The sequence below is a fragment of the Pocillopora damicornis genome, chromosome 12 (genome assembly GCF_964200805.1).
Source record: "Pocillopora damicornis chromosome 12, jaPocDami1.2, whole genome shotgun sequence".
Taxonomy (NCBI): Eukaryota; Metazoa; Cnidaria; class Anthozoa; order Scleractinia; family Pocilloporidae; genus Pocillopora; species Pocillopora damicornis.
The window spans coordinates 19,419,034-19,436,314 of record NC_142681.1 but is presented as its reverse complement, the minus strand read 5'-3'; the positions used below and the strand labels follow the sequence as shown (position 1 = coordinate 19,436,314).

At 37.9% G+C, this 17,281-nt stretch overlaps 4 protein-coding genes across 8 annotated transcripts; 1 reads left to right on the top strand and 3 right to left on the bottom strand.

The window, feature by feature from the left end:
* Positions 1-94: 94 nt before the first annotated feature.
* LOC113680977 (uncharacterized) lies at positions 95-835 on the bottom strand. Its single transcript, XM_027198030.2, has one exon. The coding sequence runs from the start codon at positions 833-835 to the stop codon at positions 188-190; it is 648 nt and encodes a 215-aa protein (XP_027053831.2). The 3' UTR covers positions 95-187.
* Positions 836-847: 12 nt separating this feature from the next.
* Positions 848-16,936, top strand: LOC113681054 (N-lysine methyltransferase setd6). 5 transcript variants are annotated; one of them, XR_016181910.1, is made up of 12 exons: positions 848-1,224; positions 1,468-1,646; positions 2,400-2,654; positions 3,388-3,646; positions 4,058-4,156; positions 4,230-4,331; positions 4,848-4,931; positions 5,319-6,006; positions 6,739-6,784; positions 7,255-7,452; positions 9,275-9,362; positions 9,730-9,907. XR_016181910.1 is itself a non-coding variant. In XM_089190378.1 (11 exons), exons 1-10 carry the CDS (start codon positions 1,135-1,137, stop codon positions 7,418-7,420), a joined length of 1,968 nt encoding a protein of 655 aa, XP_089046504.1. In that variant the 5' UTR covers positions 848-1,134; the 3' UTR covers positions 7,421-7,452; positions 16,655-16,936. The 5 variants fall into 5 exon arrangements, 4 of the variants coding, with proteins under 4 accessions (XP_089046504.1, XP_027053915.2, XP_089046503.1 ...); XM_089190378.1 differs by lacking the exons at positions 9,275-9,362; positions 9,730-9,907 and adding an exon at positions 16,655-16,936; XM_027198114.2 differs by lacking the exons at positions 9,275-9,362; positions 9,730-9,907 and adding an exon at positions 16,327-16,936.
* On the bottom strand, positions 7,554-9,769 carry LOC113681058 (PI-stichotoxin-Hmg3b-like). Its single transcript, XM_027198119.2, has 4 exons — positions 9,564-9,769; positions 9,403-9,456; positions 8,086-8,294; positions 7,554-7,791 (listed from the first exon to the last, which is right to left on the bottom strand). The coding sequence occupies exons 1-3, from the start codon at positions 9,619-9,621 to the stop codon at positions 8,092-8,094; spliced, it is 315 nt and encodes a 104-aa protein (XP_027053920.2). The 5' UTR covers positions 9,622-9,769; the 3' UTR covers positions 7,554-7,791; positions 8,086-8,091.
* On the bottom strand, positions 10,144-16,714 carry LOC113681056 (kunitz-type serine protease inhibitor bitisilin-3-like). The gene is made up of 4 exons (XM_027198116.2): positions 16,495-16,714; positions 12,565-12,750; positions 10,768-10,974; positions 10,144-10,320 (listed from the first exon to the last, which is right to left on the bottom strand). Exons 1-3 carry the CDS (start codon positions 16,544-16,546, stop codon positions 10,802-10,804), a joined length of 411 nt encoding a protein of 136 aa, XP_027053917.2. The 5' UTR covers positions 16,547-16,714; the 3' UTR covers positions 10,144-10,320; positions 10,768-10,801.
* Positions 16,937-17,281: the final 345 nt, after the last annotated feature.

The window sequence follows — 17,281 nt, the reverse complement described above, 5'->3', positions numbered from 1 at the left end:
TTTATTTATTATGACTATTGGACGGTTTGAGCTCCCACGCTTTCGTTCTCGAGTGTACGAATCAGGCCAGAGTTAAAGCACGCGTATTCATTAATTTTTGTTTGTTATGACTAATTTATTGTCAAAGTTAATTCAGTAACAGCTTAAACGATTCTTACACCGCACAACCTTTAAAATATATACAAAACTACAATGATTGTGTCCATGGTTTGTCATCACGCCGCTGTTTCTCGAAGGCTGCCAAAGCTCGCTTCGGTGGAACAAGTGAGTCGGTTACTCCTGATTTTCGTTTCTTCTTCGAAGGTTCCCATCTTTCTTCTCCTTCGTCTGGTTCGTATCTTGTCCCTGCAGTTGAAATAGTTGCAGCTAAACTAGGCTCTCTGGGTTTTTCAGTTCCAGGATTAACAGATCCTGAATCGATGCCATGCAAAAACTTACAGCGGTCTCCCATTCTGCATCGTCCTTTCTGAAACTTGAAACAAATCTTTTTCGATTTTTGTTCGTCTTTTTCAGATTTTCCTTCCGAAAGTTGTACATGTTTCTCCAAAACTGATAGTTTCTTTTTCTCTTCAGCAAGAAATGGGTTAAAGAACACCGAAGATGTCTTGTAAGCTCGCTGGTTGAGTTCCTTAGAGACAGATCTAGATGAACAACTATCTGTATTTACATCCAACGATGGTAATGGAAGTGGTATTTGAGCTTCTCCTCCTTTATTGCCGGAATTGTTGTCATTGATACTTGTACTAGATTCGCACTCTTTACTATCTTCCTCATCAGATCCAGAGGAACTGCTAGAATCGCTGCCATAATCCGGAACAAGTCCAAGAAGTGACATACCATTAGTAGATTAATTCGTCCACCATGTTGGATTGTGCCTTGACGAATGAGTACTGTCTGGGGTGGGCTTAAGAAAAATATGAATTGAAAGAGTTGGCTCCGATTCAAGGGATGTTTTCACACTTGGATATTTGAATTTAAAAAAATTACCTCGTTGTATTCTATCTTTTGAGCAAAAGAGAAATTTGATTTGCTTTGCGCCGTGATAAAAACAAGTTTGAATTTATTTCACCCTGGTCAGGCTTTGCTTAGTTCAGACCCAGTCTTCTCAGTCTGCACGTGGTGCATGTTATCAAAATGGCAAGTGAGAACACAGAAGGAACGGACCAAATATTGGCTGAATTTTTGTCCTGGTGTGAGCGAAACGACCTCAAATTAAGTGAAAAGGTTAGTTAAAGAATTAAAACTTGCATTTCTTGTGTTGAAGTCTCCCTCTTTTGTCTGAAAAAAAAAGTTGGTAGATATTAACATGTTGGCCAAAATCAGCTGCTTACTCTACTGATAAAACATAAATTTTCACCAACGCATCCACGAAAAATGTTTCTTCTCATCGCATCCAAAATTGTATTGGATGAAAGGAAACAGTGCAGGGAATTAGGGCTGTTATGTCTTAATTTTTTTTGCCTCTAGGTGAAGGTTGGACTGAAGGGATCTTGTCATCGTTATGGCATGACAGCTGTGGAGAACATTGAGGAAGGGGAATCCTTGTTTCAAATTCCACGGTCACTTGTTTTGCAACCGAAGACTTCATCCATCTCCAAACTTTTTGAAGATTTATCTGATGAGGATGAGTTTGAATCAGAAAGAGGGTAAAGATAATTACATCTGATGTTAGTGGAAATCGCGTGTGTTGCTAGTGTTATTGTTTGGGGGAAGTTGGATCATTCTGTGTCTTTGGAGTCAATAGGATCTTGCTGTGCTGAAAGGAGGGAGAGAGAGAATACCAGTTAGAATAAAAATTTAAATCAGATTGTTGGTGTGACTTAGGGGTATTTTAATCGCTATGTGATAATCATTTGATGTGCAACCTCATTCTAGTAACTTCATTGAAAATGCAACCCCATTATAGTCAATTCAGTTATGTTCAATTCATTAGCCTTTAACAAGGAAGTATCCCAAGTATCCCCTCCCCTATCTCTAAAACCTTAACTGGCAGGGGGCAAATTAGTTGTCTGTTTTAAAAATGTGGTGAAGGAGATGAATTTGGGATTACTCAGGAAGAAACTCAAGGTTTACACTCTCACCACTCAGCCAGGCTGCTTCTACTGTATAATTTAGTTTTAGCACTGAGTTGATAACGTAAGTTGACAATTGTAAAGAGTCTCAAAGCTGAAGTTTTGATTGTTAGCCTCTCATTAGAGTGTTTGCCCTCGTCTGTCATTTTGATAAATGACTAACGCTCAAAACATCAGCTTTTAAACTCTTTACAGTGGCTAATTTCCTTTATCAACTCAGTTGATAATACTGAATTACCCTGTTATACTCTCCCACTGCCACAGCACCACAGTTTCTTCAGAAACTTACCCCCTTTATGCTTTTACTGTAGTCACCTATTACTTGAGGTCTGGCTGGGCTCCTCTTCTCCTGACATTGATGTACGAGTACACTAATCCAACATCTCACTGGAAGCCGTATTTAAACCTGGTGCCTGAAGTAACAGTCTTAGACCAACCCATGTTTTGGAATGTAGAGGAGAGACAAAGAGAACTGAAAGGGACTGGGATTGAGGAAGATGTTGAAAATGATGTACAGGGCATAGAGGAGGAATATAATACTACAGCTTTACCTTTTATTAAGAAGTATCCACAGTATTTCAGGTATAGATCCTAGATTAGGAGGTTTATTTTTAAGAAAAACAGATTTAAGAAAGTTGTCAAATTTATTTGGTATGAATAAGTTCAATTAAGAAAATTTTTGTCCGAGTGAAGAATGGAACCAATAGGTGGAAGTTAAAGAAGGAAGTGGGAGGGAGGTGGGTGGAGAGAGGAGGGGGGTGGGGGAGGAGGGGGAAGGGTCATTTTTGTATTTCATTCCTACTTCCCACCCATATGAATCCACCATTTACTTTTCTCCCTTCTCCTATACCTCTCACCTCTCTTTTCTTGGGCTTCATCCCACTCTTTCTCCACCAGAGACCCTAATTGATTTTAGTCTTATGTTCAGCTCATAAGCAAAAGGGAGATTTGAGGCCTTTAGACACATAGAGGTTTTTTTTTAAGGCAAGCATCAAGAAGATCAAAAGATTGCTGACTGTGTTGTAAAGGAGAGGGAAAGATGGTGAATTTGAGAGCCTGGTACTAAATTAACCCTTTAACTCCCAGAAGTGATTAACATGTAACTTCTCCCTATTATGTCCATACATTATTTAGCAAACAGGTAATGAGAATACTCAAACTAATCAGGTGGAAGTTGTTTTCTTGATCTAAGAGTGAGAGTGAGAGAATAAACAATCAGATCTTGGGAGTTAAAGGGTTAAAGAAAATTGTCGCAATCTAAAGTGGGCATCACTAAAGAATTAATCAATGTAAATTATTTTCTTTTTGGTTGAAGTGAGTCCTGTCATAGTCTTTCTCTGTACAAACACATGGCAGCATTTGTCATGGCCTACAGTTTCACTGAACATAAGTCAAGTCCTGATGATGATGATGACGATGATAGTGAAGATGATGATGATGAAGATGAGGATAATGATGCAGCTCCTGCCATGGTGCCAATGGCAGACATACTTAATCATATCAGTAACAATAATGCCCACTTGGAGTTTGGTGCTCAAACTCTGAGAATGGTGGCAACACAAGATATTCCAAAGGTGAAATCAATGTTGGTGAATTTAAACTGGATTTGTCGTATATGTATGATCGAGGATAATTTATGTAATTAGGCTTAAACCCTTAAACCTTAGCATCAGTATGCATATTCTCCATACTGTTCTCTACATATTTCTTAAGGTGCTGACAAGGAGAATTTGTTTGACAATCGCAAGTTTCTTTAGTTGGTGATCATTTCCTTTATTCTTGTGACATAGATGTTTGATTCAGGGGTGATATTGTAAGGAGAAATTAGATACTTGTCACTCTTAGGGATCAAAGGGTCAAGGTGCTGAACATTTTTATAGATCCATTTCATAAGGAAGTACTGGTATTTCCACAGACTTGGAGACAACCTCCCAGTCACGACCATGTCACAATTACTTTATGTTTCCTTCTGTGTTTTATTTCAGGGACAGGAAATTTTCAATACTTATGGTAACCTTGCCAACTGTCACCTGCTGCAGTCATATGGATTTGTAGAGGAAGAATTACCAAATCCATATGACATGGTGAGACATTCATTTAATATCCACTTTACATTGTAAGAGGAATTATTTTGTGACAAATCTGTTTTGTTTTCAGGTAGAATTACCCATCAGTGCATTTACTGAGGTAATGAAGGACAATCAGTCACAACAGGAGAAAGGAATATTTCACTCTAAGCTTGAGTTTCTAGAAGAAGCAGTAAGTAACTTACTTAGGACCTGTTTCTCATGGCGACAATACCTTAACAATGTACACCCTAATATCAGTATGCATACTCTCCAGACTGCTCTCTATACTTTAGCTGAGGTGTTGACATGGAGAATTTGTTTTACAATCAAGAGCTCTTTTAGTTGGTGATTATTTCATTTGTTCTTTTGAGAGGTAAATGTGTGATTCAGGGCTGATATTATGAGGGGAAAGTAGATGCTAGTCACTCTTGGGGTTCCAATATATGGATTACCACCCACTCTGCAGAAAAGTTGTTTTTCTGGAAAGTATTTTGTCATTTATAACTTAGCCTGCAGAACATGTGTACTGGTAATTTTTTTGGAAATAAAACCTTAGCCACTCCTCCCCTCTTTTGTGACCGAACATCTCATGCTTACCCTCAATTTCCCAAAAGCACAAAAAAGTTGCACCTGTTCAGCAGGTTATTACAGCTTGGTAGTGTTAGTTAATTCCATTGGTATGATATCCAGCTTGCTGTTTTGGTAGGGTGTGGCTTCCAAGGATGACTTGTTTCTTTTTGGACGTGAGGGATGTTCACACTTTGGTCCAGATTTGTATGCTACTCTGAGAGTAAGTAATGCAAATATTTAATGTGATCAGCTATCAGGACAACAGATGATTGTTCTGTATATGAAATGCTGTGACTATTCATGACTGACTTGTGCAACTTGAGTCGCATAGCCAACAACAACACAGCTATACTGACCAAACAGTTTACATGAACCAGATTTATATGCTGGACTGACAACAACTCTTCATTAGACTCTGATGATGACTTCTGCTTAGGTTGTTGAATTGTCAGTCACTACTACCAACAACAGTCCTTCCCAGGACTACCCTTACCCAGACAATCACACCACACGATTAAATACTCTTCTCTTGTTATGTACAGGGCATTATTGTGACTGAACTATCTGTTATAATTTTTGTCAAATTTTGTAACATGTTTGTTTTAAGATCCTTCATTTGTCTGGAGAGAAGTTCAAACAATTATTGGAAGAGCAAGTAAAGAAACAGAGAAGTGAAGAATTTGATGACATTGGACATGTGCTGGATCAAATTGATGATGAAACTAAAAAGGATACATGTTGGAGATTCTTGGAGCTTGTTTATAAGGCTGAATGTGACAAAGGGAAGAAGAAAAGGAAAATCAAGGAAAAGGACTTGCAACTGAAACAGAAGAAAATTAAAACTACTGGCTATGGAAATTCAGACTCCATGGAGAGTCTACTGATCAGCACTAAAGATTGCGGTAACAGACACATACAAACTAACAATGGCAGTTTGGAAAAAAACAAAATTGAAAGTGAAAATGAATTAAATCCTTGGTCCAAAAGTGACGCTTGTACTTATGTGGAGAGGACTTCAGACCCAGGAAAATGTGATGCTGAGAGAGATGAAGCTTCAGATGTAAAAAGCACGGGGAAAAAGAAGCTGTGCTGTGATGAGGATGGCAAAGCTGGTGGCAGCAGTGATATCAGTGGGGATCGCATAAGTAATGAAAATGAAACCAACAGCAGAAGTGACGATTATGATGATGATGATAATGACAATGATGACAATGTCGATGACAACAGCGAGGATGATGAGGATGATGATAGTGGTGATGATAGCCAAGAAGAATCTAAACAATCTCTGAGTTATGGTAAACAACACAAGCTTTGTTAGGGCAAGTTACTTTAAGTAGGGCTTGAATCTTGAAGCCTGTGACTGACATAACTGCTAGTTAATTCTGTATAACTTGATCCTTTAACTCCTAAGAGTGACCAGCATATAAATTCTCCCTTAAATAAAACCCCATATTTGAACATTAAGTTCACAAGAATTGAGGAAATGATCACCAACTGAAGATGCTCTTGATTGCTATACAAATTCTCCTTGTTAGCATCTTAGGAAATGTATAGAGAACAGTATGGAGAATGTACATACTGATGTTAGTGTGTAAGGGTTAAGCTAAGGGTGTGTGTACTCTTCCTGGATAGGATGTTAGTCCATCACAAACAACTTCTAGCATCCTGTTAACCCTTTACACCCTAACATCAGAATCTATATCCTCCATACTGTTCTTTACCCCTTTCCTTAGGAGCTGACAAAGAGAATTTGTTTAAAAATCAAGAGCCTTGTTAGGTGTTGATCATTTCTTTTATTCTCATGACCTTAATGTGTGATTCAGCAGTCATAGTGTAAGGAGAAATTAGATGCTAGTCACTCTCAGAGGTTAAGGGATGTAAGTTTCCTTGACACTATGCAGCACCAATTTATACTTCTGGATGGAGAGAGGCATTGAAGCTTTAAGGCATGAACCTGCCTTTTCATGCATAATATTTCTTTGTCATCAACTCACATATGAAATATTTCTTTTTCATGGTCATGACAGAGATGATATCTCAGTGGCCATTGGAATGGAGGAGAACCCTTAAAAGGTACAGGATTTGATTCTTTGATGGAGGGGGGGGGCTGGGTAGGATAGAGAGCGTGGTGTCGCTTTGTTTGCCAATTGACTAGTTAACCCTTTCACTTTCAAGATTTCTGTGGTAATTCTCCATGCTGCTTGCCATACATTGCTCATCATATTAGTTCTGAAATTCATTATTGGATCAAATGATAATTGATATTTTTATTCTTGTCACTTGCCTGCTTGATATTGTATTGATATTGTAGGGAGAAATTCTGTCTTGGTCACTCACAGGAGTTAAAAGTCTAACTGAGCTCACAAACCAACTTTATTTTCTATGAGTTGTGCTTCGTCTTTGTCTGATTGTTAGACGACTGATACGTAATTTAACGTTTTTACAGTTTTTTATCACTTACACCCTTTCCGTTTTCTTCTCACGCCTATAAATGTACTTTCATAGATTTAATCTCTCTAATCATTACCGTTTGCCTATACTAGTGTTGCAGAGTTTTGTGTAAAACAAAGATACGGAGACAGCATTATGAATGAAGAAAATACAGTCGAGAACTGCAGCAGAAGACATCTGTCTGTACTAAGAATCAAGCAAGGACAGAAATCTATTTTCGGGCGCATTTGTGAACTAGCCACTGACGTTAATGCATAGGAATGGTGGAGGAATATCTTGAAGATTTCAAGGTATTTATCATTTGATGTGGTGATTGTTTCAAACTCACACCTTCAAGTTCTGGTGTCGTTCACTGAAAAATGTATGAGAAGCAAGGTACACACATTTCACAAATGGTATAAAATGAGTTTTTATTACAATCGTTTTAGTTGGTGTTTAAAAATACTAATTCTGTAGACAAACATGGATACATTTGTGTTCAAAAATAACAAATTAATACATGCTTTATCTTGTCTCTGGAATCAGCTACTAAAGGTTTTCTGGGTTAGTTTCTACAAATCCATCCAAAGTTAATGTGATGAAAGTTGTCTGCCTTTTTTTGTACATCTTCATCTGACATCCTTTAGTAACTGAAAAGAAAAGAAATTTCTGTATTTAGTTTGTGTTACGAGGACCATAAAATACACCAAAGTTGAACAGGAATTTGCGTCTAGAAAGGCCACTCATCGAATTTTTTACTAAATGAGTGCTGTATCTTTTTTTACTCGAGCATTAATGGAAATATTGTATTCAAAACGTGTTTTTTTATTCACTTCCTTTTCACGTTGCGTGACAGTCATGTGCAGTTTGTTGTCGCGTGATCTTTCGTAGGTACTTCTCATATTATTGACACAGAACGGATTCGTGTCAAAATTGTTGCTTACCAGAAACTATTCGATCGGTGGGCATTTTGTTTCACGACAAGTTTTCTGACATTCTTCAAGGGTTTTAAAGTTGTTTCCATTGTTCATGCATCCACCGAAGGTAAACATCTTGCACTTTTTAGTGACTTTGTCGTAGTAGTAACGTATAAACGCAGCCCTGCAAGGTCCTGTGAACTTCGGGAGACAACAGAAAATTCTTGGCGTCGAGTCTAAAGAGAATGCATTCAAAAAGATTGATATTCAAAGTTAGCTTTATTGTGATGTCTTTATTGAACGTCAAAGATACTGAACCACTACAGCCCTGAATACCAGCATTCTATTTGACACAGCCCATCGCGTTCACAATTTTATTCTCAATAAGGATGACTACACAACTATAATCGGCTTACAAATTATACTGTTCATGTTCATAGACAAACACGAAAACAGGAAAACTACTATCAAGAAGTTTTTTTGCTTTCAGTCAAAGAACTATTCATCGCTTTCGCTTATCATGTCAAAGTGACTGGATTTCAGGCTTCTTGTGGAGAATATTTTAATTTTTTTCTTATTATGCTCCGAGACGAATATCTAGCCGTTTTGACCTCATGCAAGTCAAGAGCGCAAATGTACGAGTCCAGTTATTTGTTATCTCCCTTTAAGTTACTTAAAATAACAATAATAATAATGAGTTGATTAAGACTTTTCGCAGTATTTCGCAGAGTAGAGTTTGCGAGAGAAACTAATGTTATCATCTGTTTAATGTATTTTATTGTTTGAGTATTAACCTTTTACACCTTGCATTAGTTCTCATATTCTCCACACTGTTCTCTTTACATTTCCTATGGTACCGACAAGGAGAATTTGTTTAACAATCAAGAGCTTATCAAATTGGTGATCATTTCCTTTGTTTTATAACCTCTGCTTTTGATTCAAGGATGATCTATTAGGAGAAATTTGAAGCCAGGCCAGTTTCTCGTAAGGGTTAAAGGGCTTAGACACTGGGACGACGTTTTGTTTATGGCGCCATTCATAACTACTTCCCTTCCCGCTGAAGCCATAACTAGAGTTGATCCTACACAGACGAAAAATATTATTTGTCTACATTAGTGGTTTAAATACCCTTCTTTTGAAAATATCCTAGCCCTTGAACGTAGTTTCTTTAGTAGATGAGGAAAAAATTTACCGAATAATGAATCTTCACTACTAGCGACGTCAATAATGAAGGAGTTTAAGGAAATTTCCTCAAGCAATGGCGTTTAGCTGCTCTGGGTTAAAAAGCTTGTTAAGAAATGAAGGTAAGTGATTGAATGGTTTTCTTAAAAAATTTTTACAAACCTGGCGAATTGACTTTCTTAGGTCCTGGTTCAGTTGATGTAAGTGGTGAACTATCTGTATAATGGACAAGAAATGATATGTTGAGCTTATAAAACAGATGACGTGTTGATTTCCTCGTCAATGGCAACAACGGAAAAAGAGATATTAAGCAACTTGCTTACCTTCCGTGGTTGCAGTAACAATTAGAAAAAAACAGATAAAGAGAAGATGTACCAGCATGGTGCAAGAAGGTAGAGGTATATTAACTCAACTCCGAAGTGCGTGCAATCACTATAGTGAAATCACTGCACTCTTTGATACGTTATTTCCTCTTTTCAGCTTTTAAAGCCGCAGGATATACTTCCGGCGCAATGGCTTCTGGAACGGGTTACGTGATGGCCCGCGTGGGCTGTGATTGGCGCATATTTTCAAAATGAAGTCCAGAACACGGACGTTTACTTCCGTGTGGAGTTGTTCAAGATGACGAAACATTTTATTTTTGAAAGTAAAAATGTTAAAAACCGTCGAATCTGTGTACTTTGAAGAAGCATAATTTATCGTATGTAATTAAAAATTATTCAACGAAGAGGAGATGAACAGTACTTGCTACTCATTTCCAAATTTGGCAAATAGTGCGCTTGAAAAGCACTATTCACTTGTGTGGTGCATACTGATGAAGAATATTGCTAGTTCGGCAAAATGCGAAATTTCAAGTATAGCGTTGCAAATTAATGTGGAAATTGCGAACTCTTTGCACTTAACTAAACAGCAAAAGCACAATATTTTATGTACTATTTAAAGCAATAGTCTCACAGCTAGAACAATTAGTTAATACAAAGCAATCATCATAAGCTGTAGACATCTTTATTTCAGGAAACTTTAGGTAAATAATTAAAAGCACTCAGAATGCACTACGGTCATCAGAATTCTTCTCCAGCCCTGAAATAAAGAGGAAAACAGTTAGTAAAAACATGGCAGACCCACGGCATCGTGGAGTTTATTTGTTTTATATAGTAACGAGGCAAAATGTTGTTAACAGTGACGTCACTTACGTTTCTATTCGATAATAGATCATAAGTAATAGCCAATCAAAATGCTCGTATAATTCAACTTAGCAATATTAAATCCACCATTTCCATCATTCCTTCTACACTTCTGAAACGCCCTTATGAACCCAATGGATGACAAAGCGTTTTTTAGAGAACAGCACCATACCTAAAAACAAACAGACCAACCAAACGAAACGAAAATTGACGCTTAAGAGTCAATAGCGACTGATCTATGTGATAATATGTGGAACAATGTTATGCTTTGTTGTAAACGTGTTACGTTTACAACAATGTTTATTGTGTTCAGAAGGACAGCAAATCTTAAAACATGGCTTACCAAGGTAAACTTTATTTGCTCAGCAATTCCATCTCTAGCACAGTACATCCCGGCAAGTTTTCTTACACTTCTTCTTAGAGGTGAAGTTGTTTCCGTTTCCAGCGCATCCACCGTAGATAAACTTTTTGCATCTCTTGGTGACTTTGTCGTAGTAGAAGCGATTAAATAAAGCAAAACATGGTCCTGTATCTGACGGGAGACAGCAATCTGAAAAAAATCCAACACATGTCCAATACACCCAATGTGACTCGATTCGGCTACGGTAGTTGACGAATCGACTCACCGGAAGTCGAATCGTGGGTTAACGTACCGGAAGTGAAGGGGCATAAGCACGGGAAAATGACAAAATGAACCTTCCTCGTTCTCAAAGCCTCAGACAAATACACTCAATTTGTGTGTATTGGACAACCCTCAAAAATCCAGATGTAGATTACAGCAGGGTTTAAAGCAACAACCACCAAACCGTACTGAAAAAACAGTACTGCACTGGCTTTGATTTTCTTCGCACTGGAAAACTGTGGCTACCCCATCAACCAATCCGATGCAAAACTGGAAATCAATCGCGCGCGTGATTTGGTTACTCACATTTTTCCGAGTTTCAGGCAGTTTTGCTTGTTTTCACTTTGAATTCTCATTGGCTTATAGCCATACTTTCCTTTGCACGGATTTGCCATTGTAATTACTTTGGTTTGGGCCTCACTATACCAGCAGAAAAGCTCACTATTCTAAGAGAACCAGTAAAAAATTATCACCTGCGGGGAGGGGAGTGAAACTTATAGGGGGAACGGAGGGGGTCACTCGTCGCCAACACAGTATAACGAGGGACTGTAAAAAATTGACTGCCAATGAAGGGGGAATCATGTCACAGAACCTTATGTAGAGATCAGATAAATTTCATCGTGACACAACTTGAATCCTTCTAACCCCACCCTCTCTCTCTCTCTCTCTCTCTCTCTCTCTCTCTCTCTCTCTCTCTCTCTCTCTCTCTCTCTCTCTCTCTCTCTCTCTCTCTCTCTCTCTCTCTCTCTCTCTCTCTCTCTCTCTCTCTCTCTCTCTCTCTCTCTCTCTCTCTCTCTCTCTCTCTCTCTCTCTCTCTCTCTCTCTCTCTCTCTCTCTCTCTCTCTCTCTCTCTCTCTCTCTCTCTCTCTCTCTCTCGTGGACGATAAATAACGACTGATCCCTTAAACCTCATAATCTTAATCGAGTTCAGCACCAACCAAGTGAGTCAAAAAAAAGGAACTAGAAAGTCTCAATTAAAGCTCAGAGTAATTTTCAATTGAGCTTCGTAAAGTAATCCGGGGTTACCTTGGTTTCACCTCACCACGCTCCGTGATTGGTCCAGAAAAAAACTTGAGCCATCTTCTCAAGCAATCAGATGTAAAACTAAAATCTACTGCAAATTATTCATCAGCGTTTTCCTTGCCCTTTTATCAATTTGTTTGTTTTCACTTTAAGATCTAATTGGCTAATGATGATGTAAACCTTTCTACTGATTGGTTGATGTGATTAGCAAGGATTTGGTCTTTCGACACTCAATTAAAAACGCTATAAAGCTACAAGGGATTTATAATAAACACGTAAAAGCTAACAAAAGGGGAACGGACATACATATGTCGACACGATCAAGAGAAGAGTTACGTAGATTTGGTTAATTACTTCCCTAAGAAACAAGTAGAAAATTTGAATCTCTTGTCCTGACGTCATCACTATTGTGGTCATCTTTTGCTCTGGAGAGATCAGCCAGAGGAAAAAAAAATTTTCTGACCAACTTGCTTCCAAAGGGGACATATCGCTTACCATTAACTTCTTCCTTTTTACATTCTTTCAAACACGATTCCTTCGTTAGAAAATTGTTTTTGTTTCCTCCACAACCTCCATAAGTAAACTTCTCACACTCTCCAGTCAGGCTGTTGTAGTAGAAACGGGGCATCGCTGCTTTGCAAAACCCTATTTCCATCGGAAGACTGCAATGGTTTCCCGAGCCTAAAAGGTTGACAGAAAGGTAAAATTGATCCTGATTTCTCAATATACGAACCTAACGAAATTAATTACGAACGAAATTACATCTTATCACTCTTTAAGAGGGTTAAATTATCTAAAATCAGTATTATAACAAAAACATTTCCATTAAACAATCGTGGTCATTTTTTAAACGAACATGCCAACTTTAGCAATGTATTGCGAAATTTTACGCGCTGTCGCATCAACTGTCTGAGTAATAATAACCCTAAAAGAACGTCTGGATGTTCGTCAAAGTTGAGACCGACCTCGACTTCTTCAGAGTTGTTATGTTGTTATATAAAAGTGTGTGTTACTCGGACGAAGCTATTCGAGGTAACTTAAGTATACAAGATACTTTCCGAGACGAGGTATCTCCAAATGATGATTTGTTTGCATAATCTTAAGTATTTAAGTGAAATCTAGCGAAGTTCACCACTTTAGTAGATAAAAACATTATTTCTGGTGAGAATTTAAGTAAAATCAGTCTCGGATCAAAGTAAACAAATCGTTTTTCTATCCCTGGTAGATAATTTGAACACGGAAATCAAATCAAAACAAAAAAGAAAAGACTAACGGCTAAAAAAGGAAAAATCTAATTTGACTTGAACTTGACGCAGGCTCGAATTGACTAGTGATACGATATAAATCTTGACTTTTTAATCATTTAAAATTAGTACACGGATACTCAAATCGGCAGGAAAAGGAATCGATTGGGAGGGATCTTTACATTTTATTCATGATCTATCTTTGAATCATATCTGTGATATGAATAATTGAAATGCGTTTCACAATCAATCAATACGACAGAAATTTATCTAATTCGTATAATTATAATCGTCTTTTGCATTATCATACCACTCGAAATACACCGTTACATCACCGAAACCCAAAGTCTTACGGAAAAAAATCATACATACCTTTGCCTATCATTTACTGAATGCTATTACTGGAATAATTAAGAAAAATCCGACGAGAAAATTCTAGCAAAATACACCGCACTTATTGCTAATATCTCGTTATCCCTCGTTATACCGTTTACTCTCAACAACCTATATTCTTATCGATAAAGGGGTAAGTTTCTAAAGAAACTGTGGTGCTGCGTCGGTGGGAGAGTATAGTAGGTAATTTATTGTTAACAACTGGGTTGAAAACGTAAATTAGCCACCGTAAAGGGTAAAAAAGCTGACGTTTCGAGCGTTAGCCCTTCGTCGGAGCGATTAGACGCTCCGACGAAGGGCTAACGCTCGAAACGTCAGCTTTTTTACCCTTTACGGTGGCTAATTTACGTTTTCAACCCAGTTGTTAACAATAAATTACCTGCTATATTCTTATCGATATCGTCATATTTATCGCAGGGGTTTCAATTAAGGCTGGTTTCGGTCTAACGCTGCCATTAAGACCTCCTAACGCCATCTGTTCAGCTTACGTGTAAGATCACTTGTTTGGGTTTCGCCTTACGACACAGCTGCCTATTTCAGCCGCTTGGGAAAAAAAAAATTGTAATGAAACCCCTGCTGTTGTATTTTTTTCCTTTTCATCTCAGAACAAATATCACCCGACAAAAGGGCATATAATTATTCTCCAATATTCTCTGCCCTTTCCATCTCTTAATTGTTGGTACTTATCCTCTCCTTGTTTAAATTTATCTTTTATTATAATGTATTATCATCACGTTGGAAAATATAATGAAATTAAGGATAGTATAGACAAAAGCACAGAGGCAAGGAAATTGAATTAATGAACGTGTTTGTTCTAGTTAGGATCAAAATACAATTGTTATAATTTTTAAACAAATAGATTTATTGTGACTGAAATAATTCTTTCCACCGTGGCTAAGGCCAAAGTCGGCGCGGAGGAAACCAAGTGGGCGAAGGGTGAGCGGAGGAGAAGTCGCGAAAGACAGACTCAAGAGAGCATAGCATCACCATGTGCCTCAATTAACGCGATCTCTCGCTGAGCTAACAATTCTCCTGATCAGAGAAATGGGAATGGAAAGAACTGATGGGCAAGATAAACGAAAACTTAGTGTCTGTCCCCATATGGAGAAAAATTCATCGTGTTCCAGTTGCTAGGCTACATAACGGCGATCATTAGAACGCGAAATTTCCATGGCGAACTTAACTAGTTTCATGTGATGAAATACGAATAAAGGCGATCCATTTCGGCCAAAAAAACTGGTAGATAACAATTTTCTTGCATTTGGTGTCTTTTAGTTCGGAATTTCTTCTTCTTTAATTTAGAATCTTTCCGCATTAGCGACAAAATTGTTTATTTAGACAAATTTTCTGTCATCACCAGCACTTTACAAGAGCGGATGATTCGTCGCGACTCAACAAATTTTGGCCGCAGCCAACAAACCTTTAGACGCACCGCCGACAAAAATTTGTCGCGGGTAAAAATTTGGCAAAATCGACTCATTAAACAAAACCGTGATAAACTTGTCAATCATTTGTCGTATAAGCTACGACAAACGTGTAATTGAACTGAAATCAGTTTACGAGAAAGACAAAAATTGCCTTTGCTGCAAAACTCGGGGATTCCAAAAATGTTCAAACAACTTAGAATAAATCCTGGAAATAGGAGGTGGAATTCTTTAGCAACTATGCCGGCCGGTCCTATGAACTGCTCAGGCGCTGATGGAATTTGACGGCTTTGAAATTTTTAATGCGGTTGCAACAGACAAAACAAAAATTTGTCATGATAAAGTTTGACCTATGATTTTGTCGGCACAATTCTAGTTTAGTCCGCTAATGCGTAAAGGCCCTTACTCAAATTGCGATAACTGTGCTCCTTGTAGGTTTTATGAAAAAATTCACTGAAAGATCTGAAACTGTTGGAAATTTTGGTGTGAATCATTAGTTTTTTTTCCTTTTGTATTTTAAATTAAAAACTTTTAGACAAGATATTTCGTGAGCGCTTAATTTGGCTAACCTTAACAATGTACCCCTTAACCGCGTCTGAAAATGAAAATCAGTACACTAATACTCATTTCTACCTGTAGCTAAACAAGTATCCTATCTGGAAAATCCTTCAAACTTACCACTAGCGAAGTGATGTTACGGCCGAGAAAATTAAATTATTAAGATGAAACGATGAAAAAAGCCTCAGGGGTTTACTTTGCTGGGGATATGTGTAAACTCGATGTCGTTCAAATTTCAGAAAGTAAGAGCAATTTCAAATAATTTTTTCTCGGAGAAAATGAATTACTTGACTTGCAATTCTAGGTATCTTCTTCCTGAAGTGCGCGTTTTCTTCTTGAGGATTTATAATTTCCCTGCTGCGCGTTCCCACAATTTGACCGTAACTTTTACGAAGACAGTATACTTGTACCATTTATTGCCATTATAAAACAGGAAATGCATTCCTCGTTGACCGTATTACAAGATATTACAGTCAAACCGGTATTAAGCAGCACGGTATTAGGCAGTCACTCTGTATTAAACAATCGGTTGTCGTTTGCTAGTTATGACATAGTGGTCCAACCGTTAGATGATGATATATAGTAATTTTACGTTTTTATTCTTTTTTTCACGCCATTCCACCATTTTGTTGATGTAGTTTATCAACGAAGAGTACAAAAATTTCAGATAGCTACGTGGCATAAAGTGGCGTTTTTTTTCGCATTTGACCCCTATTCTGTGGAACCTGTCTTCAGCAGTCAGCCCGCCATATATGCATTCCCGTGGGTGACTTGAATGATTAATTAAAAGCGGTTTAACAACTTACCAGATACAGCGGTGGTGGCGACCAAGGAACAGAAAAGTACATAAACCAACATGTCTCCAGACAACACAAACTCAAACTAATACAGTCTTTCCTCCTCGGTGTCTTCAGTGATTGTGCTTCGACCTACTTGAACGCGAATCTTTATCTACTCTTAACGCAGGAGACTGAGTACCAACTCTAGCGTACGTGAACTACTATGATTGGTTGATGATTTCAAAAGGAAGTCAACGACACGGAAGTGATGTTACAACGTGCTTGTGATTCCGCTGGATGATTGACCTTCTAAGAGGAGGACAGGAAGTCACGTAACGCGGCGACTTAACAAACGCGGATAGGAGAGAAAAGCACTTTGCTACGAAAAAAAAAATGACGTGAATAATCTATAAGAATTTTGAAATCAAGTTAACCTAGATGAAAATACAACAGGAACTTTCGTTTTAAATCTCTGTTAAAAATTCACAGCGCAAACAGTCTTTGTGGAGCAGGCCCTAAGCTTTCGGCTCAATGAAAGGAATCGCCATTCAAATGTTTCAAAAGTCTTTGATACCACTAGATCGACACCCTGATAGGTAATCCGTTCCCTAAATTGTTTTCTAGTGGTCAGATGATTCTCGGAGTTCATTGACAATTCAGGGCTAAAACAATGAAATTTCAGGTTAAGAAAATGATCGCGGTCAAAATTTTCAGACAACAGTTAGGTTTGAGCTCTACAGGAATAATTGAGAGATTGAACTCGTATGAGGAGGACAGGACGCTGTCGTGATTAAGAGATAATTACAAAAGACGG

What these genes read in the sequence shown, in the direction of transcription:
- LOC113681058 (XM_027198119.2), bottom strand. Translation starts at nt 9,621, where the DNA reads ATGCTGGTACATCTTCTCTTTATCTGTTTTTTTCTAATTGTTACTGCA. An exon ending in TGTTACTGCAACCACGGAAG is followed by an intron (nt 9,457 to 9,563) that starts GTAAGCAAGTTG and finishes TCCATTATACAG; the next exon opens with ATAGTTCACCACTTACATCA. An exon ending in TAAGAAAGTCAATTCGCCAG is followed by an intron (nt 8,295 to 9,402) that starts GTTTGTAAAAAT and finishes CATTCTCTTTAG; the next exon opens with ACTCGACGCCAAGAATTTTC.
- LOC113680977 (XM_027198030.2), bottom strand. Translation starts at nt 835, where the DNA reads ATGTCACTTCTTGGACTTGTTCCGGATTATGGCAGCGATTCTAGCAGT.
- LOC113681056 (XM_027198116.2), bottom strand. Translation starts at nt 16,546, where the DNA reads ATGTTGGTTTATGTACTTTTCTGTTCCTTGGTCGCCACCACCGCTGTA. An exon ending in CGCCACCACCGCTGTATCTG is followed by an intron (nt 12,751 to 16,494) that starts GTAAGTTGTTAA and finishes TCAACCTTTTAG; the next exon opens with GCTCGGGAAACCATTGCAGT. An exon ending in TAAAAAGGAAGAAGTTAATG is followed by an intron (nt 10,975 to 12,564) that starts GTAAGCGATATG and finishes GATTTTTTTCAG; the next exon opens with ATTGCTGTCTCCCGTCAGAT.
- LOC113681054 (XM_089190378.1), top strand. Translation starts at nt 1,135, where the DNA reads ATGGCAAGTGAGAACACAGAAGGAACGGACCAAATATTGGCTGAATTT. An exon ending in CAACACAAGATATTCCAAAG is followed by an intron (nt 3,647 to 4,057) that starts GTGAAATCAATG and finishes GTTTTATTTCAG; the next exon opens with GGACAGGAAATTTTCAATAC. An exon ending in TGGAGGAGAACCCTTAAAAG is followed by an intron (nt 6,785 to 7,254) that starts GTACAGGATTTG and finishes TGCCTATACTAG; the next exon opens with TGTTGCAGAGTTTTGTGTAA.